This window comes from Pogonomyrmex barbatus, unplaced genomic scaffold (assembly GCF_055798465.1).
Source record: "Pogonomyrmex barbatus isolate J1 unplaced genomic scaffold, ASM5579846v1 scaffold3, whole genome shotgun sequence".
NCBI lineage: Eukaryota > Metazoa > Arthropoda > Insecta > Hymenoptera > Formicidae > Pogonomyrmex > Pogonomyrmex barbatus.
This window is the reverse complement of record NW_028297127.1, coordinates 543,436-570,439: the sequence shown is the minus strand read 5'-3', so window position 1 is coordinate 570,439 and position 27,004 is coordinate 543,436. Positions and strand designations below refer to the sequence as shown.

At 27.3% G+C, this 27,004-nt stretch overlaps 2 protein-coding genes across 2 annotated transcripts; both read left to right on the top strand.

Moving 5' to 3' along the window:
• The first annotated feature begins 117 nt into the window (after positions 1–117).
• On the top strand, positions 118–8,184 carry LOC105429976 (transmembrane protein 26). Its single transcript, XM_011643261.3, has 6 exons — positions 118–1,754; positions 3,363–3,540; positions 4,505–4,912; positions 5,489–5,853; positions 6,569–6,898; positions 7,324–8,184. Exons 1-6 carry the CDS (start codon positions 1,561–1,563, stop codon positions 7,361–7,363), a joined length of 1,515 nt encoding a protein of 504 aa, XP_011641563.2. The 5' UTR covers positions 118–1,560; the 3' UTR covers positions 7,364–8,184.
• Positions 8,185–8,331: 147 nt separating this feature from the next.
• LOC105429977 (uncharacterized) lies at positions 8,332–25,169 on the top strand. The gene is made up of 11 exons (XM_089080211.1): positions 8,332–9,097; positions 9,181–9,344; positions 9,735–9,874; positions 10,468–10,631; positions 11,513–11,632; positions 11,791–12,009; positions 21,103–21,254; positions 21,391–21,620; positions 22,332–22,681; positions 23,065–23,132; positions 24,828–25,169. Exons 2-11 carry the CDS (start codon positions 9,187–9,189, stop codon positions 25,048–25,050), a joined length of 1,824 nt encoding a protein of 607 aa, XP_088936337.1. The 5' UTR covers positions 8,332–9,097; positions 9,181–9,186; the 3' UTR covers positions 25,051–25,169.
• Positions 25,170–27,004: the final 1,835 nt, after the last annotated feature.

Below are 27,004 nucleotides of genomic sequence, written 5' to 3'. Positions count from 1 at the left end.
AGAGATATTTAATGTTAAAAATTGAAAAACTGTAATAAATAACAATACTGAATATGATTCAAATTTTAAATATATAAATGTTCTAAAGAAAAAAAGATGATAGTTTCAATATAAAGTTAAAACTTTTATTTATTAGTGCATGTTTATAATCAAAATTTAAAAAAATGTTTTTAATATAAGCAGTGAATATCATAATTTTAAAGAGAATAATTATGCTTTTATTAATTATTAAATCAATTATGAATTGCAGAATTTAAAAATGTTTATATATACCAGTTACAGATTGGAATATTTTCTATTTTACAAGGTATGATGGTGTATTTAATACAATCCATTATGCACTCTATATAATTTCAGAGAATTATTGAAGAAAAAGTTATTTCTTTAAAAATCCATTTTTTTTACTTTTTCGTAAATATTTAAAAAAAAACGAAAAAATTTTATGCTATAATAATTACAAAAATATTAAAAAATATATTATTTAGTTTAGTTTATTATTTTATTAATATTTTTAATTATTTTTAATTAATTTCATAAGAAAGTCCAATTCGAAATTAGTACACAATCCATAATTTGAATATTTTATATTGTTTTTTCTCATTTTATGAATAAAAATAAATGAACTAATTTTTATTCTCGATTGAAACGATATATTAATTTCTTAATAATTAATAGTTTATAAGCTTTTTATTCAAAATATATTTCTTTTACAATATGTTTACAATATAGTTTATGTAATAGTACGTAGATAACCAAGGCACACATTGCTGAAATTACGCTATATATATTGGCTGTGTTTCAAAATTGATTGTCAGCGCTAGCAGCACTATGAACACCGTTCCAAATTCATCATCAGCCTACTTATATATATTAATCCCATTATATTTTTCATGAGTTATGTATTTTATATTATTTTATAGTCTTAAAAACTTTATAGAAGACAATAAAAAGAACTTAACAATTTAAATAAAATTTAACCGTAATTACACACACACACACACACACACACACACACACACATATATATATATATATATATGTAAATTAATAAATACAAAATAAAGGTAATATAAATAATAATAACAAATAATAAAAGGTATTATTTAAATTGTAAAGTTCTTATAATAATTCTATTGCCAAATGTTGTCAACAATTACTAGAGCGAAACATATAAAATATTCCGTATAGATCTTTTTTATAATTTGAATTAGTAGAAAAAGAAAATCTAAGAAAAGGCCATGCCTTTTATTCCAAATGATGGGCGCATGTGCGTATTACGAACTATAGATAGTTTGTACTATTCTTTAGCGAGTTGTGCTTCGACGCTGTATCTTTCTCGATTACTCTCTCATAAATACTCCTTCATAATTTTACTTGTATGTAATAGCAAGTATTATTTTTTATTTCTTTTTGAATATAGAAACGTGTTTACGTTTGAATAGCGAATGTATACGTTATATGCATTTAATGTGTGAGTGATACAAGAAATTACAGTTTTTTTTTATTTATTTATTTATTTATAATACACGTGAATAACAAGAAGAACTATAATTACTGGTTATGGCAAAATTTTTGGCAACAATTAAGGCAATAATTACGCGTTTAGTATTTGCATCGCATGGTTTCATCGCTATCTGGCAGGTAACAACTTTCAAGAAAAATCCATATTTTTGGTATCTGAGCTGTCCTATCTTGTTGCTGTTCTTCGAAGGCATTTTTACGGTCACTATAAAGGAAAATCAGGAATGGAAATGGTATGTCAATTATATATTGCAGATTATGCTTTCAATTTTCAAACAAACAATATAATTACTATATTGAATTAGGATAACATGTTGTATAACAGATAATATTAATTATTAATAATAATTGTGTATATCATGACAATATACTGTAATATATCTCTGTTGGATTGTGTGAAAATATTGAAATCTGAAGAAACATAATTCCAATCTCTTTTTAAAGACTAAAAAGAACAAATAGAAGTATATTTTAATTTTTTAACTAATTATATTTTTTCACTTAAATATAAGTATATACGAGAAATCAAATATAATAATTAATATATTAATATGATTTTGATTTACAAAATTTTAAAATTAATTGTTCATAATTTACAAGTATGGTTTATTTCAACAATCGCATAAACTACTATGTATTGTAGTCGATATACATTTTCATATTATAATATTTATTATTGTAATATTCATATTAATATATATAAAATACAAAGTTTCTTCATTTTTTATATTCTATACTTTTCTATGCGATACTGTAATAATTGTTAATTAAATTATTAAAGCATTTTAGTTTTGATTTTATAAGTTATCAAGAGACTTGAACAAAAATAATTTTTCCAAACTAATATATATTATATATATATATAGTATATTACACACACACACACACACACACACACACACACACACATATATATGTATGTATGTATGTATGTATGTATGTAATGTCAATATACATTAGATAAAATATTGTTAGTGCAAAGATTAGTGCAAAAGTATCTTTCGGAAGTATATATATTTTGAGACCGTCAACTTGACAGACGGAAATTGAAGCATTAGTAATACGAGCACGCCGACGTGTTAGAATCTACTTTGTTCGAAATGTGAGCGGACAGATAAAAAATTATTGACATCTGCGAAAAAGTGAACCGTGACCTGATTTACCTGACTCATCGATCACTTTGGAATTGGATAGTAGCGTATGATATTCTGTCAGCATATATTTATTTTTGAAAACCCATTTTTGAAAAATTATAATAAACAGTACGATATAAAATAAGTGCGATGCAAAGTATCGATATAATATAAGTTTTAAACAATTAAAAATATGAAAAGTATAAGATTCATTTCAGAATAAAAACACGAATGAAAGAAATAAGGGAGACCGAGAGTTATTAATATATTAAAGTTTTCACAATTTTAGCATTATATATTTTCACACAAATAATTGTTGCAATAGACTATAATAAAATAATAAAGAGAATCTTTCTATATTTTCATAGTATGAACAATCTTATATGTGTCTTTTTTGTGATAAATAAAATAGAGATGCATCATAATCAGCTTGGCTCGATAGAAAGATAAAGTGGAATACATTATGGTATAAATTAGCCAATCTCATGTCAATAAAAATATAGTAGCGATAAAAAGCAATTGCTTCCACCATCGCGCCGCGTGATATTTAAACGATTAAAATGAGATTATGTATTTTTTGATCTGTTTTTTGATTTGATACAACTTGAAATAAATATAATAATTTATTATTAATGATTATTTATTATTAATGTAATAATTTATTATAATGAAATAATTTATTATTTATCATGACTATTATATTTCTAGGTTTTGCCCATCTGTATTTTTATATCTTAGTAGCGTGGTACCAGCAATCTGGTTGTTAGAACTGGATAAAGTAGATAAGAGATTGAAATCTCGTGGATCGAATATTAATATATCCGAAAATTTTGACTTATCCAATCTGGCAGCTGGAGATTTAAAACATTTAGAAGAGGCTTTAGGCGTGCGTACCATTTTTATTATTATCTTTTTTATAAAACTTGATAAAAAGTGAGTATATATAATCTTTATTCGAAATGTCTTATCTAATGTGACGATTCCGAAATATTCGAAGATATTTCCGTGATTTTTAATAATGCAAAAAAATTTTCCAAAACAAAAGATATGCAGTTTGAAGAGGTAAATATTATATACATTCTGGATACCGGTTATGAGGGTTGAGAACACACACACACACACACACACACACACACACACACACGCACACAATGAATATGCATTGAAAAATAGGGGATCCATTTGGAAAAATCAATTTAGTGACATTATCTTATGTATACCTAGAAGCCATATAACTTTTGTCTGAAATGTTTTTTTTTTTAATGCTCTTTCTGAGATAAAAGGGGTGTGATGCGAGTGATCTCAGACACTCTATATATCCGAAACATATGAGCATCTTCTTTGTGGGGATTCTCCCCAAAGCTTATTAAGATTCCCTAAGATACAAAGAAGATAAACAAGAGTGTTCCCTTCGAATAATTATTTCCTCAATAGTCTTTTATATAATTTAGCATCCTTCCTGAACGAACTCTTTTCAAACAGTATCCCAAAATCTTAGAGTCATATTGAGAATAATTTTCAATTTATTAAAAAATTATTATCTGACACGCATGTAGCCAATGATTATATACTAGTTTCTTTTGATATTGTTTCCTTAGTCACCAATGTTCCTCTTGATCTTTTAACTTGATCTATTGACAGTATTGCTAAGCGCTGGGGAGACATGTTAAAAAATTGCGACTTTTAATAATAATAATAATAATAATAATAATAATAATAGTAATAATAATAAGCGTATATGTGTATGTATGTACATGTGTATAATTTTATAATAAAAAGTAGAGCTAATGAATGGCAATTCTATTTAAATTCATTAATTGAAATACAGCTTATTTTTTTTCATCAAATAGGTTGATATTCAATTACCGGATATACAGATTTCCACAGAAACGTGGGTCACTCTGATTGAGCAATTCTTAATGCTGATTTTAATAATTGGTCGATGGATGTTACCGAAAGGTGATTTGACTCGCGACCAATTAAGTCAACTGTTGTTAGTCTACATTGGTACTGCAGCCGACATCATCGAGTTCTTCGATTCCTTTAAAGAAGATAGGATAGCAAGAGAACCTGTACTTGTATATCTAACACTGGGCATTTGGGCATGGTCCTTGATGCAATTTACAGTCGTGCTGACTGCCACTAAGTCGAGAAAGTCCCGATTATCATCCGGCAGCGTCGCAAGGAAGAAAATTCGAACAGAAACCAGTTGCTGCAGCATTGATGTATGGGGAATCGCTTTGAATATGATTCTTCAAGTATGCTCATAATTTGATAAGTATTATTGAATACATATGAGTATATATTGAATATATATTGAATATATATCTAAAAGACGTTAGAAATACCTATAAATTCTTTCGAACATCTTTTTGTTATTCATCTTATTTATTTACTTAATGCACTTTATTATTATTAAGTATTAAATAATAAATAATATATACAAAGTATCTGATTCCTAATAGTACACTGCTTATGTGTAGATAAAGCTGTTATGTCCTCAGAATTCTTTGAATATTAACAAATGATATCGAGGTAGGATTAAGTAAGGAATTAAACAGCATACATAAAATATCATAAAAGTAGTGTGAAAAATATGAAACATTATTTTATAGCTGTCAATTATGTTGTAAATTATCTTTTTTTATTTAATACTTTATAATAATTGATGTTCAAAAGTGTTTTAAAATAAAACGCTTTTGATAAAATAATGATAAACATAATCATGATGGTAAATTATGGCAAATCACGATAAATCTAAAAATGCCTTTTTCTATTTTTCATAAATCTTTGAACTAGTTTGTTTAATTTAATATGTATTCATTCTTTTGCAGGATGGGCCGTTTCTGGCATTTCGTTTAATATTGATAATTCATTATCAAATAGTTAGTTACATGAACATATTCTTTACATGCAAAAATACGCTCGTGATACTATTACAATGGTACCGACTTTACGTAGTGAAAAGTGAAAGCAAGTATAAACAGAACAAAAAATATAACAAAAAAATGAATGTGTCGAATATCAGTATTATTTCCCGAGATGACAATGACATAAAAATGAGAAATTTGCGAGATTACAAGAGATATAAAAACCGATGTGATAAGGACATAGAAGCAAATTACAGCGAGATCGAAGACTCAAGAGAAAATATCGATAAGTTCGATTTGTCTCCAAAAAGTGTCTCTCGTTCTAAACGGTACTTGGCACTTTCATTATTTTTAAATTAACTTTAATTATTTTTAAACTTTTAAATGCAAGAAATTATAAAATTATAAAAAAAAGCAATTTTATAAAATTAAATATTTGTTTTTCACTATTATAAATTATTTCTACAAAATTTTTTTCTATTTCTTTTACTTTAAATTGGATTAAGTAATCTAATTTTTTATTCACTTATGTCATACTAAATTATATTCTCCTTTTAAATATATAATATATCCAAAAAACGTTAGAAATACCTATAAATTCTTTCGAACATCTTTTTGTTATTCATCTTAGCAAAAATATCTATCTTTTGTAAGTTCTTAAGATATCTTAAGTCATAATTTTAGACTTTGTGTTGTTTAAAATTTATTTAAATTATTATATAGAAAGAAATAAAATTATTAATTATTTGTAAAAAGGGACAAATATGTGAAAAATATATTTAAATATTTTGATATTTCAGATTTAGAAATTAAAATTTAAAAATATTTTAATTTTTAATTCCTGGTCGATCTATTTTACCCATTGTGCTTCATTATTATTTAATTTATAGAAAATTTTAAGAAGAATTTTATTAAAAAATATTATGAATCTTTAAATATTCGAAAAATGAAAATGATTAATGCGTTATGTCTACAAAAATATTATTATTTTATTATATGTTTATTTGAATGAATTTATATATTTAATTGAATGAATTATCGTAGGAAAAATCGCCAAGATACTGGATATTCCACGTCGAGCTCTCGCAATTCTAGTAAACATGACAAATTATATAAACATGAAGAAAAGAAAAGATCACGAAAAGAAAAAAGTAGACGTGACATTTCTGACAATGAGAGACATAAAAATAAAAGAAGAAGGGACAAAAGATCTGTTGCAAAAGGCGAGAGAAAGTTGACGAAGATTAAAAATAATGATGGCTCTCGTAAGAGCTCCAGTCGAAATTTCGATAGTGAGAATGAATCTTCTAGCGAGGAGTCGATTAAAAGTAAAATCATTAGTGAAGGTAGCGAATCGGAATTTGATAGAAAAAGGTAAATTGTTAAAAGGCGAGTCCCTTCGGATTTTTTCATTTTCAGCGAATATCTTCTAAGCTATCAGATATATGAAAAAAAATATTTTATACAAAAGTTTTATGATATTTTATACTCTTTGTAATGATGTATTCAATTTTTTTAAATATTACATTTTCCATTTATCCCCACTCTCACTTATTGATTTTGTAAAATTAAAAAATTAGCTAAAATCGGCTTATAGAGAGATATAAATATTTAATGCAGATATTAATTTATCAGAAGATAGATAAACTATTAGAGCGCTTTCTATAAAACGGATAAACTTTTAAACTTAACTTGAATTGTTAATTTCTCAATCTTTTTAAAGTCTTGTCTTAAAAGAAGTAAACAATCTTATAATAAAGGTTGTTTGCAAAAATCATAAACATATTCATTATTTTCAGCTCCAGAGCAAATAATGTGTATTCACACTTCGTATATTAAATATCCACATCTGAATGTGTGAACTATAAATTAGCAGAAGAGCTACAATTGACTCTTATCGAATCGATCACTTCGATATCTCTGAAACTCTTAAAATAGAGGTTATATTATTGACACACTTAGAAGACTATATTGGCGTAATGCTATTGTGTATTAATATATTAGCACCACTGCGCACGACAGACTATTAAATACATGTTTCCATAAATAATTACTAGAATTCGCTGTTTAATGGTGGAGATATTAAGAGAAATAAAACATAATAATAAAAGATAATACTTAAAAGTTATATTATAATAGTACTTTTTTGTATTTATGAGCTTAAAAAAATATTGGTATCTTTATTTTATTGAAATAAAGGTCGGGCTTCCGCCGTGACGCACACCCCTCCTTTTTACTCGGAGGTTCGAGCCATGCCTCGTGCAATCTCGCGCTTCGGGAGGATTTTTGGTATATTTGTAATTGGCGTTAGAGGATGTCATCGCTGCAGTCCAACCTGCATTTATCGAGAGAATAAGACCATCATCTCTTTGGAGTATCAGTTGATTGAAGATTCGAGAATATATATTCATATATTGTAATGTATACACAGGGTGTTTCCGAATAACATGTAACAAGCGAGCGGGAGGTGATCCCTTATGAAAAAATTAAGAAAAATATAAAGAATACAATTTTTTTCATTTTCGGCTTAGTTTTCGAGATAATCAAGTTTGGAAATTTGTTCCGTTATACATACTACCAGCTAAGATACGATTCATCCTCAAAAATAATAATTACGGATTTTCACGACTGGTTACAGTTATTAAAAAAAAAAAAAATAACATCGTTACTAATCTATTACTAAAAAAAGTAATTGTAACGGTAATGACGCGTTTTACAAATAACGCGTTTACTTTCCAGTGCTGTTCTTTATTTAGATTGTATTTTACTCAGCTAAGAAATCATGAGATAACAAAACAGAATATCGTTCGTGTATTTAAATTCTTTTACTTTTCTTATTCATTTGATACTTTCATTAATAAAAATCTTGATATTAATTTAATTAAATATTTGTTAAAACACTTTTAAATAAAGTTTTTTGAATAAAGAAGAAAAAAAATATTTATTTTTTATTTTATCATTTTTATAAATAAATTATTGGAATGCATTATTTGAAATAAATGGCTTTAATTTAAATGTGAATTTCATTATAAAAATTTTAAATGAAAGATTTTTAATGTTTATCTTATCACAATAAATATGATTCTTATCATGATATATGTGATTCACTATTACTAATATTAAGCTCGATGAGATAAAGTATGTCATCCAAATATTTTTTATCAGTTTGCATTATGAAACGCGGCGGAACGATAGTATAACATTTTATTTTTATTTCATGTAATATTATAAGTAATAGGCTACGTTTTAAATCTTATATAATTTGATGCAACAGTAACTTGTATATTTTTCGATAAGAAAAATATTAATTAAAAGTGCATATAATAATATGGTAAAATAAATTATCTTTGCAATTTAAAAAATATGTATTTTTTAATATATTGCTACTATATTGCTTAAAAACTATAATCGTATTTTCATGAAAATTTACGTCTATAGAGCTTTAGAAATAAAAACATTGAAAAAATATATATAATATTTAATTAATTAACAATGTGTTAATTATTAATTAAATAATAATTACAACCGAACTATATTCTATATTCTCTCTTACCACTAAACTACTCTGTGCAGGTAAGTTTCATTTAAAGATCTATAATAAAATCACTAATATTATTATTAAATTGTCTAATTATAATATTTTCAAACGATGAAAGGAGACAATGGTCAAGCGACGATTATCACACAATCTAGAAAACGTCACATCAAGACAGGAAATGCGACAAACACCACAATTTTTGCGGAGATCTGCTTCTCTTGACAGAAAACCGACGGGATCCAGAAACTATTTATTTAAAAAACAAAATATTTGTCGTCGCAGGTACGATTATTTTGGCCTTTATCTTTAACTTTTATGCAAGTTAGTAATCTAACTATGAAAATCAACGATAAACAAAACCAAGGAAAACAATTACAGAAAGTAAATGTTAGTATTCCTTAAATAATTACACACATGATTTATTTTATTATAAAAGTGAATAAAAAACATCTAGAGAAAAAGAAAATAATCCATTTTTTGCCTTATTGTATTATGATCAGCTCTCCTCATTTAATGTATTTTATTTATTCATTATACATACATACATACATACACACACACACACACACACACACACACACACACACACACACACACACACACACATATATGTGTATTGTTGGATATGAATTGTTAAAAGTATTAATTGTCATTTTTATTGGTACATTGTAGGACGACTTCGTTCGAATCTATTGACATATTACAATGCGTGATATGCAAGAGCAGATCAAATTTATCCAAAATGATGAAATGTCGACACAATTTCTGTGTACATTGTTTCAAAAATCGATTTATGATATCACGCAAAAAAGGTATGTTATATAAAGAAAAATATTTCTTTGGATTTAATAAATTTGCTATAAAAATTTGTTAAAAAAAAATTTCATTGGAACCAAGTCAATATTTTAAGCAAAAAACTGTAATTGTTTAACTTGTTAAATAATATATATTTTTAAAGAAGATATTTTTTGAAATAAATTTGTTTCGTTTTTTATTTAAACAATTTTATTACATTATTCAAAAAATTTTATTATTTCTATAAAAATATTTTTTTCAATGCACGCACGCACGCACGCACGCACGCACGCACGCACGCACGCACGCACACATGCGCATACACGCGTACAGAGAGATATAAACCTGACACGTGCAATTTCTCACGTGCAATTTCTGCAAGATACATTTTGAATGAAATGATTTTGGAATGGTTTTGTAGCTCGATTGATAGATAGACATTAACTGATATTCCAGATATTCTTGTGAGATTTTACATGTATTATATATTTCTTTCGTATATTCTTTTACAGGCTTTATAATATATTATTTTTAAATCCCACAATATATAAATTAGATTGTTAAATTTATTTTTCTAGCATAAAAGTTTTAAAGTTAGGTTTGTTTTTAGATGGCAAGTCTGTTTGTCCTGTATGCAATGTAGCAATAATTGATAAGAAAGAATCGAAAAATACAGTGAGCTTTGCGCCATTACCACCAAAAATACGAGATAAGAGATGCCGTACTTGCAGTGAAGTTTGCAAAAGTATAAATAAATGTAAACACTGTAAGAATGTAAGTAATTCATGATGCATATTTTATAATTGTATTAATTTCTAAGTTATTTTAATATTAATGCCGATGTATTAATTTCTTAAATTTAAATTTCATTCTTGTATTCCAATCATGTCTTGTCTACTAAACGCACGCGCGCGCACGTGTGTGTGTGTGTGTGTGTGTGTGTGTGTGTGTGTGTGTGTGTGTGTGTGTAAATGATTTTAATTGCCTTCGTCGAATGATTCTTGTAAATGAATTTTTGTGAATAATATATCATCGTAGAAAATGTTTCAGACAAAATTTATTTGGTTTTAAGTGATAAAAAAATTACATTGTTTATTTAACATTGAATGGAAATGTTAAGGGTAGCACTATAGTTGATATTCATAGTCCGCTCTTATATTTAAGATCATCTTAAGTAAGCTCATATAATTATTCTGTTGAAATGTTATCTTAAGACAATCTTAAATAACTACTAACATAAAAAACTCGATACTTTCGAAACTTCGATTTACTCAAAATGAATAAAATTATACTGTTTTGAAAAAGTCTCAACGAAGGCTATAAGAATATGCAATAAAAGTACGGGATTTCATTTAAAAATACGGGATTTCATTTAAATTTAAGATGATCTTAACTTTAGCGACACCATTTAAGATCAAACTGATAAGACTATAAGTAAATAAATCTTTTTAAATCTATAACTTTGGAAATACTTTTCTATAACACTTATATTTTTCGAAGTTTTTCAGGGTTTCCATACTTTTCCCTATCTTGTATATAAAAAATAATAGATTTTTATGTTTAACATTTTCAATTATAACAATCAAGAATGATATCATAAAATATTCATATTTTAACATTTATATCATAAAATTTATATTTTAACTTTTTTATAGAAATTTTGCGAGGCTTGCTGGACAAATCATGTCAATGATTTAAAAGATGAATTAAATAATATAAACGGAGATCTTCAAATATTAGCGACGAAATTTGAAGATAAAATTAACAACTTTCGGGTAACTTGAAATTATTAATTAAGTTACTTTTCTATAATATTATATAAATTCTATAATAATATTTTCAGAAAATATTTATTCCATGTCTTAAAATATCACTTCTTGTAGCTAAAAGGTTTATTTATAAAATGCACAAAAAAAATTAATTTTTTTTATAGGACAAAGCAAACGAAGTGATAGAATTCATTAATAGGGATATCGAAGCTAAAATAAATGAACTTTATAAAAAAAGAGAGAATCGAATTAAAAAAATAGAACGTATAGTTGCCGCAGAAGAAACATCTGTAGATGATATTAGACAAAGAATGCAAAAAGTTCAGATTGATGTAAAAGAACAGGACACATCATATGCTACATTATCTGATAATGAGGAAAAGGTATGTCATCTTGAACATTTAGTATTTATTTTTAATCAAATAAAAACAGGAATTGTTTAAAATATATCGATCTATTTAAAATATACAACAGAATGCGTGGCACAATAGTACAATTATATATATCATGAAATATTTAAACTATTTTGCAATTTTAGTTTACTTATTAGTTAGAAAAATATATGTTTAATGAAACGTTATTATTAACATGAAGCATTACGTCTCTCTTTATTTGTTATCATTATCTCTTGATCAACCATAAGTTTTATTAGAAGATCTTAGAATTAGAAGAAAAATCGAGATCAGAAAGAAATAAAGCAAACTCAGTTTATTTTATTTCAGAAGAGAATGATTTGAGAGAAGATACTATATATATTATGACAGATAATTCCATAATATTCCTCAGTTTCGATCTCTTTCTCGTATTGATGAATTTATTACATTGCACCTAATTATCTAATATTTTAAATTAAATCTTTTTACTGTTACTGTTTTATCGTGAAAATTATTATTTTAGTTTTTGGTAAAAAAGATAAAATATTTAATTTTAATTTTTGATAAAAAAGATAAAATATTTAATTTGACATTAATAGATTAAACATTTTAATTTGAACTTATTGCACGATATTTTAAATGCAAATTAGAAAATAATAAAGAAACAAAATCTAAGTAAAAAAATAGAAAGGCTCCTTAATATATATTTATTAAATAAACATTGTACAATGTAATAAATTTATCAACAATAAAAGAGAAAGCTGAAGAATATTATTGAATTATCTATTATAATATCTATTATAACATATACAGTTTATTCTCTCAAATCATTCCGAAATGAAATAAACTGGGATTTCTTTTATTTCTTCTGATGTTGTATCTCGATTTCTCTTTCTTTCAATTTTAAAAAATCAGGGCTATCATTGTACCTGCCCTGTGCCTGCAGAGTGCCTCATAGTATTGATTACTTGGGAGGAGAAAAGCACGTGGAAGAAGAGGGAGGGGAGTGGACAGTGAACATATAGGGTTGGCTGAGATGAAAATCAATTGCCAAGTCTAATCGGAATTTTCATCATTTTCTGCAAATTCAATAAGATAAATAAAAAAATTCCAAAAATTGGAAAATCGATAACAGGAACATTATATAATGCACGCGAAAAAACGATGAAAAATAATTGACAGAGAAGTATGACCAGATATGATACCAGAAAATGTTGCATTACGATATTTTATTGAATATAATAATGATAAAATATAAGATACAAAATAAACTTTATCAAAAAAAATTGTAAGTAGCAAAAGATATATTGCATTATGAAAATTGATTGATAAAAAGATATTCGCGAAATTATATAATTTTATAACTTCGAAATTATTTACGATTAAAGAATTTGAAATGTTCCAATAGATTGATTAAAATGATTCACTCACATAAGAGGTTACGTCGAATAAAAAAAAATCGATTTTTTTATTGCATTTTCGGAAAATTAGCATTATTTTTTTTTAAATATATTGCTGAAACTATTCATCAAGATAACTAAAATAATGGAGTTATGTTTATTAAACTGATGCATAGATAGAGATTTAGGCGCGCAAGAGTTGCGCGGTTTGAAATCTTTTAAAGTGATTCTCGATTTAAATTTTTGTGAAGATAATTTTATCATAAAAAAAGAATGAAGGCGTAAATCATACCAAAAAATGAATGAATACTTGACTTAGAAATATAAGAAAAAATTTGAAAACTTGGAGAAAAAGAAAAACTCACAGAGAAGCTGATACAAAATCGAAGTATTATGATTTAGCAATAACCAGAAATCCCAATTCGGTGAATGAGATGTACAATGCTATATAGACTTTATTTTTATAAGTGTTCGAATGAAAATCTCCAACACACTGTTCAAAAAGGATATAAATGTTCTTAATATAAGTACTGTCCACTAGGATAAGTACTGTCCAAAAAGGATATAAGTGATATAAATGTGATATATTAAAGAAAATTATTTTGAATAAAATACATATAAATGCACGCGCGCACGCACGCACGCACGCACACACGCACACACACACACACACACACATGTGTATGTATGTATGTATATATCTAACAATAGACATTATCCAATAATTTTTTTTTTTCAAAAGAGAATTAAATGAATTAAATTTATATAATTATCATACAATGTATTATTTTAATAAATTTACTTAACATTTTATCCAGTTTAATCCAATAAATTTATTTTATATGTACTTCAGACAATATTCAATTATACTTTAATAGCTTTGCTTTTAATATATTCTAACGTAATAAGCAAATTCATTAATTATTTAAAATTTGTTTTTAAATCTCACAATACAAATAATCTTTTTATAGCCTAGTCTAAACTTTTTGTTGATAAAAAGAAATCTCTAATTTGTCGACCATGAATTAGAAAATATACAGACTTTAATATTTTTTTTTTTTTTTTGCTTTTGTGTATAAATGCTTTATGTCTGATAGATTTCAAAACAACTGCTTTAATGAATTTAAAATTAAATAAATATTTTAAATTTAGATTAGAATGTTAAAAAGCGATATTCGAAATGTTGTAATATATTGGCGTAAATCGAGTAAAAAGTTGGCGGGATTGACAAAGAATGAACTGCGAGGTTGGGAGAAAGATAGAAGGATGCGACGAGAGAGTGTTCAGGGCGGATTCGCGAACCGACAGAACCTAACCCGGGATAGCAAGAAGATAATGGTGTTGGTGTATAAGGCACGAGCAACCAACATCTGCTCCTGACAGCCCATTACCACTGTACAAACGCAGGCACGGTGGTCTGGTACGATGGTGAAGGCTCTTCTGAATCCTGTCTCTTTCTCCATAATGCGGCTTTCCTCCTTCCCGATTTTCTCTGCCTGTCTCTTTACGTCTCTCTTTCTCTCTCCCTCTTTCTCTCTCCCTCCCTCCCTCCCTCTCTCTCTCTCTCTCTCTCTCTCTCTCTCTCTCTTCCCTCCCCCTCTTCTTCTTCCCGTTTTTCTCTTTTCTGTCTATTTACGTTATATATATCTTTCTCACTTTGTTACCTATTTTTAAAAAAGTGAACATTTTTACCCCATGAGAAGTTAAAAAATAGTAATAGAAATGATAAGTTGAATTTGTTATTTTGTTGTCATATATTGCATAATATGAAGAATAAAAGTATATAGTTTTTGAAACTTCTACATATTCTTTTTGTGGTATCTATCCATATTCTTTCCTGATATTTTGATTTATATTTCTTTTAAAGATTTCATAAAACGATAATTAGATCATGATTTAATTTTATATTTCAACCTTAAATATATTAAATATATTGATAATGTACACGTAATATAATATAAATTTCTTTTAATACATGGAATGTAATTACAGTTAAATAGAAACAAAAATTTTATAATTTATATATATTTTTTAACTTTATCTTTTGGAAATCTAATTGTAACCCGAGGAAATTTATTTTACCTGATATTTCCTACAATATTCTATATGAAATTTACCATGTCTGTTCGAATGGCCTTCCAAATTTCTTCTGACATCCGAGTCAATCATAACTTAATCACTTCTTCATATTAACGGAACATGAGTTCACGAATAGAAGGAAAAGATTATTTAGTTTTTCGTACATTAGTTAGAAAAATAAATTTTGCAATTTATACATTTGTATGGGCAAAATGGGGTCCATCCTGAATCAATTCGCCGTATATATTCCTTCAGCCCTCTCTCTTTCTCTTTCTCTCGGGTAGCTTTTTCGGGGTTGGCTCTTAGCCACGCCCGACACTCTCGTCAGGCCACGCCCGCGAATAATCCCGCATACATAGAGCGAAACACACACACACACACACACACACACACACACACACACACACACACACACGTGTAGACACCCGACGGTTCTCTGTAGAGCCCAAGGGCTAATAATTCACGTCACAAGCACACCCCACTATAAAGAGTCAGCTACAGGCACCGGCGGGCGTATTCCACAGCGACGGTATAACGCTATCCAGTTGCAGTTACTGTTAATTACCGATCATCTTTTATAATTTATTACCGCACCTGCTAGCACGAATATTCACTGAGCTCGGAAAATTCGCTCGATGACTGACTGACCTGACAATTATGTAACACATCGCCGAATCATTCGCCGAAGTTACTTAAATATCGAACTCGTCATCGTCTGATCTGATGAATAACAATAATGCAGTAATTACTTCAATAATCCACTAATTAAATTAAATTACATTGCATAATTAAATTAAATTACATAGAAAGAAATTAATTCCACAAAATGTTTTTTTTTTTTTAATATAAATTTTTCTAAGAGAAAAAAAATTATAAAATTACATAGTAATATTGAATAAAATAATTATTTTTTTCATTTTATGTATGATGCTTAATTTCTGATAATTAGTTCTATTATAACATAGTAATTCAAAATAACTATGCAAAATTTGCAAAATCGATTTTTTTCAAAGGAAAGTTTTACTCTTTTAATGTGTGATTCAACATTTATAAAAAAAGCATCTCTTATTTTTATTTACATTTTAACATATCCATAGCTCATTAAAATCGAAGAGAATATTTATTATGTTCCCTTGAAGAATACTTTAATATGTCAAAAAATATCCACTAAAAATTAAAATTATACACTAGATCAGTATCTCTATCAGTCTTTTTCAATTTATTTCATGCAATTAAATTAGAAATTCAAGTTTCGGATTTATATTATAATCTAAAATTAGAACAATAAAATAATGTGTCAAAAGGGCAACCGAGAGTAAACCGGTGCGATTATTATAATATAATATAATATTTTATAATATAATATTTATATAATATAAAAGTATGAAAATGTATTTATTCCTTGATTACATTCATTAATCAATCGAACGTTTCGACTTATTTTCAAATCATCTTTAGAGATATGCACAATGAATTTTTTGCAGTTCCATGGTTTTGGCAAGTAATGAATAAAACATCTTTTAATTTGACATAATTAATGTGCGTATATTCACTAATTATTAAAGTGAATGAAAAACCAACTAAGAAATAGATTACAATGTGAACTTTGAGGCGGAAGAAATACAAAAATCAGAAAGAAAATTGATGATGACAATTGATGATGAAAGATATAAGTAAATAAAATTAAGATGAAATTTTAACGTTACGTTAAAATAATTGTTTTCAGATCAAAGTCAAAGATTAAATCTGTGATATCGCTGAAAATGGCCTAAAAACAAGCTAAAATGCTCAAAATAAATACGACAAAATTTTTTAATCAGAGCTATTCTTTATTATTCAATGTCATAAAAATAAATTATATATGTACAGAATTGTCACGCAATTCTATTTATGTGTAAACTTTATAAATAAATTTGTTAAAAAAATATGACTTTTACATTTATAAGATAAAAACATACAAAATGTGATGCAATAATTTGTGAATTTAATCAATTTAATTCTCTTCTTTTTTTATTACGTTTCTATTAGATTTAACACAATCTACAAAAGACATAGCGCATACTGTAGCATACTATAGCATCGATAATATTTTTAATAAAATTAAAGATTAGAAATATCACAATCGTTTAAATTACTATAGGACACGATACAACCTCTCTCTATCTTTGAAACTCGGAGGCGCTTGAGTGGCGGATAGTTGGCCCCTAAAATTAGCCACAGTGACATATTGAAGAACGCGTGTCGAATCCCCGAAAACAGAGTTCCCTTTCCCCTTCTAAAACTCACAAAGCCAAAGCAGTGGGAAAATCAACTGACGCGTAACTAAACGGTGTATCATTAATTCCGACATGTATGTTTATATCGCACTGGTTAAAGAACGCGCGTGGAGACATAGGGCTCTACTCGGTGTGACTCTTCTAATTATAATCATCGAAAGAGTTCTAGATTTCAATTCAAGATTGGTTCATTTGTATATCGTGTATAAAAACTATTAAAAAACGATGTTATTATAAATACAATAGATTATATTGAATACTATACTTAAAAATACCTAAGGAACACATAATGTCTTCTGCAAATATATAAAAGTAATATTATAACAAACAAATATATATATAATGACATAATGACATAAATATTGATATTTTCTGTCAATTTTGAAAATTTTGTGACAATAATTTTTGTGAGTTTTATATATTTAATTCATCTTAATGCTTTTAAATTGCCGATTATTATTTGATCTTGTAACATAACTTTACGTTAAAATTAAAAATGTAATTTTATATTATAAAATTGTTTGTCATTTGTAATTTATTATATACTGGAATGGATATATTATTATATATAATGTTATTGCTGCTAAATAATTTTATCTAGAACGAAGAAGATTTATTATAAAAAATCCATTCCATTTTTTTAAATGTTATATCCAGACATTCTATCACTGACAATATTTTTATATTCTCATACATAAAGAAAAATTAATTCAATAAATTGATAGCTTAATGCAAAACTTCATACAACAACTTCATAGAACATAACATAATATAATAGAATAGAATTAATTAAAAAATTATAATCGTTTACAACGCAAACATATTTTTTTTGTTTATTATCATTCTTAAAGGTTAATCATTCTTAATAAAGGTGACCTTTTTATTATTTTATTATTATGTCGTTCAATAACAAATTATAAATTTTTCAGAACTCCTGGACCAAGTTTCTTTATGTCAAAAAATTCTCTATTAATTTTAATATATATGTTTCTTTAAATTAAAATATTGACATTTTACATTATATTTTATTTTAAAAAAATAACGAAAATATTTTATATGGTAAATTATAAGTGACGCGTTTCTCGTAGGCAGATAGAATAAGTTATACTGAATAGAAAATTTTATTTTTGTAATTATTAATAAGATATTAATTTATAAATATGAATGAGCGTGCATCTGTGCGAAGCAAAGAATATAGTATACATTGTAATACATAGGAACGTGACAAAGTTTGAAAGTTATTTACAAATGATAGAGCATTAATTAAAGTGTACATTGTATTTCTAGCAACAGTGAATACGCGTGAATATGTTAGGTGATCGTATCTCGCTTGATGAATCGGGCGGACAAGCGTTCATTCTAGTCATTTCTAGTCATTTAATTTCTCGTAATCTATTGCGAAAATCACAAAATAAGACATTTCAGTTTGACCCGCTCTATCTGTGCACAAGCGACGTATAATTAATTATGAAATATAAATTCAAATATTATGTATATAAATTCAAAAATTATTAGGCACGTTTCAGTCACGACTAAATCCGTCTTGTACATTTCTACTATTTGATTTTATTTGTTTTCAAATTATATGATCATTTTTGTGATCTATTTTTGTAATCTATTTTTATTTGCTTTTTCTATAGCAGATGATAAAAATTTTACCTACAGTACCTCCTAAAATTGTCCAATTGTAATATATTTTTATCTTTGAATTTATCTTATTAAAAAATATTTTCTTTCATTCAAAATGTTTTATATTGCTAAAAATGATCGGGTAGGAATTTTTACTCTTGGAAAGGCATTGAATTATTGGACAATGATGTCGATTCTTGGGTGACCAAGAATCGACATCATTGTCCACTTTATCGGCATGCCCATTTTATCGGTGTACGTCTTTCTGTCTACCTGATTGGCGTGAAATATATCGACATACTAAGTGTTGCGAAAAAACAATGATAGAAACCTTTGTACCACCGCTTTGAAGTCACCATTTAGATACACTTTAAATCTGATCCAATAAATGCATGTGGCAAAAGTAAATATTACAAATTTGTACCAAGATTTGTATCAGAAAGATATATATCTAATAATTAGATAAGTCTGTGATAAAGATTTCTTTTCATTTTTTTAAACTCTTTTTCTTCTAGAAAAATGTAATACGAAAATAGTTATATATACAAAAACGGATAGATTTAATACGAAAATATTTCATAATTACGATTAAAAATAAATATAATACATAAAGTTCATATTAATAAAAATAATTTTTAGTAACAAATAATAATAAATTCATAGTAATAAGTTTTATAGTATAAACAATTATAAAATTATAAAAAATATTTGAATAAAGACATTTTTATAATTCATAAAGATAAAGGAAGAAAAAAAAGAGAAATATTACTAAACAATATTTTAAACTCTAAGCTGAAATGTGTGAAGAATAGAATCTTTAATTTTCATCAAAAATGAGAAAGAAATCACTTCGGTAAAAATTCTTCAAATTATGTTATTGATAAATCGCCACAATGTCGAGGATTTATCGTTAGAGAAAAGAGGCTTTAGGCAACCAAGCTTATTTAGTACACGTGTCCTTGCACTGAATTGCAGCGATCCTCCTATTTGCGACGATCAAACGACTAGGGCGAGCAAGAAAGAAAGAAGGAGAAAACTGAAATCAGAATAAAGGGTCTGCACACTTCGCCACGTGACTGCCGGTGGTACGACTTCAGGGTGCCATAATGCCAGAAAGCACAAAGCTTCACCGCTCTTTTTTCTTCTTTCATGCTCTCTCCGCTCCTCCCTCTCTTTCTCTTTCTCTCTCTCTTTACATTTGTTTTTATATGGAAACTGACCGCAGTTTAACGACAAGTCGTTGCACACAGTGCGGGATTTGTGGCAAAGAACTGCATTGTTGCGCACATTTCATTTTTCTTCATTCGATTTTCTTCATTTTTACAAAAAAACTCAAGTAAAGGAAAACTGTCATCGTATCATCGGTATCTTAAAAATCAACATTAATCTCATTTTGAACAACTAATGCATGATTGAAAATTTCTCTGCGATTTTTCTTCAGAGATACCTTAACCTTTTCGTGAGATGCGAAAAAAATCGCAAGTTTTTCCAAACTTTTGGACGGTAGTGTGTATATATAAACACACACACACACACACACACACACACACACCGAGGATTTCTCTTTGTATGCATATCTCTTCCATTTACTTTTCTATATGATACCATGTCTTTTGCCTGGCATCATTGCTTTAAGATAAATTTGGATAGAAAACAAAACAATAGTATGACAATTTTAACAATCCATTTTTAACAATATTAAATTATATCTTTTTCAGGTAAAAACATTTTTGAATTTACAACAAAGAGCTGCAGAAATAATGGCAACAGTTGCCATTTGGGAATCAGAATTAAATGATATTCAAACAGAACTCAGAAAAGTAAATGACGACAAAGCATTTATAAGAAGGAACGCAAGTCCTTTATACAAGTATAAAAACTATCTTATATTTATTTATTATATTAATTTAATTAAATTTACGTGCAAATCATTTTATGTTGCATCATGTCAAGAATTGTATGATTGTGATGATGCAAAATTATGAAATGAGAAATTGATATAACAGGCGAAGAACTTTCACACCAAAAGTTATTGTGAACCGTGATATAGTGCATCGACCGTCAGCATTAGCCATTGATTCTTGGAGGAATAACATTATTACAACTTGTCCAGGATCAGGACAAGTTGTCATTCTCGATAGAAAGTTCAAACTTGTGCGAAGGATTCGTCACGAGGAAATGATAGCACCTCAAGGAGTTACTTTTTTGCAAATGCACGACGAAATATATGTAACAGGTTTTGAATATTTATTTAATCCATATTGAAAAACAGAGCATTTGATACAAACACAAAAGTGTAGATAACACATTTAAACAAACTTTATTAGTTTTTATTTTTGTGATATACCTATGTTTTTAAAGCTTCTGCTAATTCAATGCAATTATCTTTAATTATTGAATCTTTTGCTTCAGTAATCAATAAATAAACATATATCTAAAAATTAATTGTATCTAATTAAGAACAAAGCTAATTTTTTTTAAACTCTACTTTAAACTTTTGTCTGAAACATTTTCTTCAAAAATGCTTTGTTTTCGAGTATTATTCGACAGTTTCTAGACTTTTCAAAAACCCTATATTACATATTATACACGTTTTTATATAAGTTTTTAAGTAATTATTTTTAATATTATTGTATTAGTCAAAGAATTTCCTCGTAGTCATTTTGAAACATATAGCAGATCGATCAAAAGTTGTTTAACGATATCCAAACTTTTACCAAGAAGTTTATAGATATAATATATTGTTTATCGGCTAAAGCGATTAATATATATTATAAAAATATATTATAAAAATAGAGCAAATTTCCGAACCTATATTAAGATTTTTTTATTCCTTTTGATGAGTTCTAGTATCATTACGTTAATTCAAACTATTACTCACGAAATTGCTGATATATCCCATCGAATTATTTATATTTGGATTCGAATTAATTGGTATTTTTCACAGATAAATGGAAGCATTGCATTTTCGTGTTTAATCACAAAGGGGATCTTGTTCATCGCATAGGCAGTAAAGGTAATGCAGAGTCAGAGCTGTGTTCTCCAGAAGGAATCACGTTTCATCCAGAACGTAGCGTGCTTTACATCGCCGATACTGGTAACAATCGTGTCCAAATTCTTGAGAAGGATGGTACATATTTGAATACCTTGGGTCCCAAGAATAAACGTACAAGAGGCACTGTTACATTCCAATCATATAAAACTGATCCAATTGCGAGTCAGCTGAATCAACCAACGGATGTAGCCGTAACAGTAACGCGTGTTGTCGTTGCTGATTCCGGCAATCACAAAGTAAAGGTGCACTAACTTTTAAAATTGTTGCCTTAATATTTGACTTCAATATTTACCTATTTTATCTTGTTTTCAAAATAAATCACGTGTTTTCTAATTTTTTCTCATTTTTTTTATTCATGAACTGAAATTTATATTAAATTTGCACACTATATTAAAATTTTTAAAACGTCACGAAATATTAAAAAAATTGTACGCGCACGTTCGTGCAGTATCTAAACGAAATGTTTACGTTGCGTAATTGTTATTTATTATTATATAATTACTGGCGTACTATTGTATACTGTTAGTATATAATTACTGCAAATTTCTCAGTGAGTCATTTCTCAGTGAGTATTAAATTTCTACAAGAGATATAATAAACAAAGAAATTCATTTTTTGATTTTAGATATTTAATCATGATGGAGAAATTCTTCAATCGATCGGTGGTATTGGCACAGCAAATGGCTTATTTAGGTTAATATTAATTTATTATTTATTTTTACTAACACCAACTGTACATATATAGTGATTTAGAACAACCATTTGTCTTTAAAATGACATATTTCTTAATTCTAAGACGATTTTTCTTTTAAAACTTTTGTTCGAAGCTTAGTTTTTAAATTATAAGAAAGAATAATTTGCTTATACGTAATGAGTATAGAAGACAGGCAGAAGCGGCGAATTAACTGTCCGATGCGGGCAATTACATAAGGCTTGTTACGATCAGCTATTTGCTATACAAATAGTACGGATATATACACGTCCCCTCTCTTTCTCCCCCTCTCTTCCTCCTCCACTTTCTCTCGTTCTCTCTCTCTCTCTCTCTCTCTCTCTCTCTCTCTCTCTCTTTCTCTCTCTGTCATTCGCATATCGCTTACTCGCTCATTCTATCTTGTATTTATAGTAACTTATAAATGAATAAATAAATAAGTGAATAATGAATGAGTGAGTGGTAAGTGAATGAATAAGAGAGAGAGAGAGAGAGAGAGAGAGAGAGAGAGAGAGAGAGAGAGAGAGAGAGAGAGAGAGAGAGAGATATTAAGGAGTATTCGGCAAACTGTTTCTTCTCATAATTAAAAAATTAAGCTTTAAACAAAATTTTGGTAAAGAAAAAAATCGTCTTAGAATTACTCTGCATATTAGGTATATAAATAAATAAAGTTTTTGAAATCTTTTTTAAATTTAATATTTATCTTTTTGAAATTTAATTATCAAAAATAAAAATTAAAAATTAAAAATTTAATCATCGAAATAATAACAGTTGTCAATCACTTTGTATCATTTATCGGATAATTTTCCATGTTGCGATTTTATTGTATTCCTTGTAAAAGTTGTAGCTTAGACGAGATAAAATCATCACATTATTTCCATATATTCAATTATTCAATGAAAATACAAGTCTTTCAAATTGCTTTGATCAAAACATAATTCAACGAATAATATTAGATAAATACGACGAGTGGAAAGAACCTTCCAATACATCAAATGTCAGTAAAATATCTTTAATAGTAATGTGAGCTCTGATATTATCGTGGTGCAATTTGATCTGCCTTGTTCATTTGCTATATATAAAACTAATTTTTTTTATTTCATTTGTCAAATGAAATATTCGATTACTTTATAGTGATTCGCAATGGTAATGGTTTTATCTAATGTGCAGCTTATAAAGCACGTATAATCTTTTTGGCATAAATATGGCGATGTGACATTAATGGATTATTAGCTAGAATTATCTATCCATACTTTTTTTGTTTCGAATTGTTATAATGTTCCATTATCCATTTTTTATTGTCTGTTATTAAAACAAAACCGAAAATGCATTCTAATGAAGAACACAATTCAATTCTACATAAACGGTTGATTACTGTAATAAAACAAAAAAGATTCAATATATTTCAAAAGCTTTTTCTATTGATTGCAAACGATTATTTTATCAAAAAGTATTTCTATTTTTTATTAAAAAGTATTTATTTCTATTTTAATGTATTTTGTTAGAATTTTCATTATGTATTTTCTTTCTTCTGTTGTTAGCAAGATAGCTGCAGTGAGTCAGCCAAAGCCTTAAATTATTTTAATGTTGCTATAAAGAGAATTTAACAAATTTTTTTATGTAATTAATATTGTTATTAAGATTATAATTTTTACTAGAAAACAGTTTTTAATTTGTAGATCACCTGAAGTATTAAAAATTGATGAGAAAGGATATATCATTGTCGGCGACGCTGAAAATGGAAGAGTGCAGATTTTTACCCCGGAAGGTAAATTCTTACGAATGTTAGGCGCCAAAAAAAAGCAAGGACATAAATTTGCATGGGTATCTGGTTTGCTAGTGACAAATAATTACGATATTTTAGTCTCTGATAGCAAGGCTAATTTTATATATTTATTTTAATTATGTGTTAATTGTATTTAATGTAATTGTATTTAATATTATGTGTTAATGTATTTAATGTAAAAATATTGTATTTAATGTAAAAAAAGAGTGCCTTTAACTAATAAAAAAATATATCCTATATTTTATATTAATGACCTTTAGATATGTTATAACATATAAAAATTTATGGTAAATATACCGTTGAGGGGAATCTGCCCCGATGATCTTGATCTTGACATATGTTGTCAAGATTATGACCCTGAACAATATTCAAACGACATTTACGTCGCTCGTTATTCGTTAAAAAGTTATTAACAAATAAAATTTAAAAAATAATTATATATAGTTTTAAATAATCAGCTCCAAATGACTTCTGATTGATCTTGATATTTTTGACTTTTAAAAAGAAGATCATTAGTATTGAAAAAGGTCATTAGTATTTAACATCGCTTCTATTTAAAAAAAAAATATTATTAAAAATTGAAAATAGAAAAATAAAACCAATATAAAATGGTACAATATATCATCAGTATTTCACCAGTAAACGAGTTCAGCATCCCCTTAAAAAAAAATATTATTAAGCTAAAATTCTGCCTGCTAAGTGTCACACCCTTATTATTACTTTCTGCAACTTAAAAAAGATATTGCTATTGAATCGATTGACTTCTATTATTTTTTAAATGTCTAAACAATATTTTCTCAGACTGTTATAAATAATTTTTAAATTCTAAATATGATATTATGATTTAAAAAATCAATATATCACGGTTCAACGAATAAAAAACAAAATAGAAGAATGTGCAGATCATAGTGTTTGTTTTTCCCAAACCGCATTCCTAATCATAGATCAAATAAATTCGTAGTAGCGCGAAATGTCGTTTCTTGTCTACCCGTTTGACCAATAAATAATTTGGCAAACAAATTGATCCCCAAGGACTATAAACAGATACTTAGAGGCACGCGATCTCGTCGTCTGGTGAATTAAATGTCCTCACAGGAGCACAAGTATAAACTAAACTATTGGACAATAGGAAATCGTTCGATGGCCAGACCCCTACTGTGAGAACCAAAGTGGGCCCCGCGGCGTGAAATCTCTATTATTCCAGGGGTCGAAGAGTGGTTTGAGTACGTTTCAAACCGTTCGACGGACACGCGTGTGCTTGCCAAGGGAGATGCATTGGTGCTGACAGGGGAGCGAGGCAGTCGACTGGTTCTCGCCCCTTGAAAATAATGTAATCGCGAATTAAATGTTTGCTCGGATATCATCGATCTTCGACCGAACTTCTCGTCTGAAGAAAAAAACCAATCAGAAGTGGATGCGACTCCGACAACAGCAATTTTCCAAGATATCTCTATTCTATGAGATAGATTCTATTAGGTAATGTATGTATATAAATTGAAATATATTAATTAATCTTAAAAACAAGTTGTATCATCCCATAATATATTATTGATTTGCTAATTTGTTTTTTATATAATTTTACTTTAATAACCTGTACTGCTGTATTTTTATATTATTTTATTAGTATATAAGTCATGTATAGATTATATAGTTTGTACAAAAAAATTGCAATTTTTCATATTCAAATACATACATTTTTTTTTAAACTATATGTCTTCTTTACACCAATTAATTCTTCTCATTATTCTGTGCATAGAAATATCAACAATGTACTATTAAAAAATTAATATTTTATGAGATATTTTATATTTCATGTCAAAATATATCAGAATAAATTACAACATAATATTTCATAAACTATTGATATTTTTATCATAAAGAAGAAATATATTACTATAATATTACTATACAGGGTATTCCGCGAGACTTTTACTCGTAAAAAAATAGATGGCTCGAGATGAACATAAAAGAAATGATTTTTAATAATTAATATCTCGATTATTATTGCGAATATCACAAAATGGTATGGGACTTTTATGTTCATCTCGGGCCTATCTATTTTTTTACGAG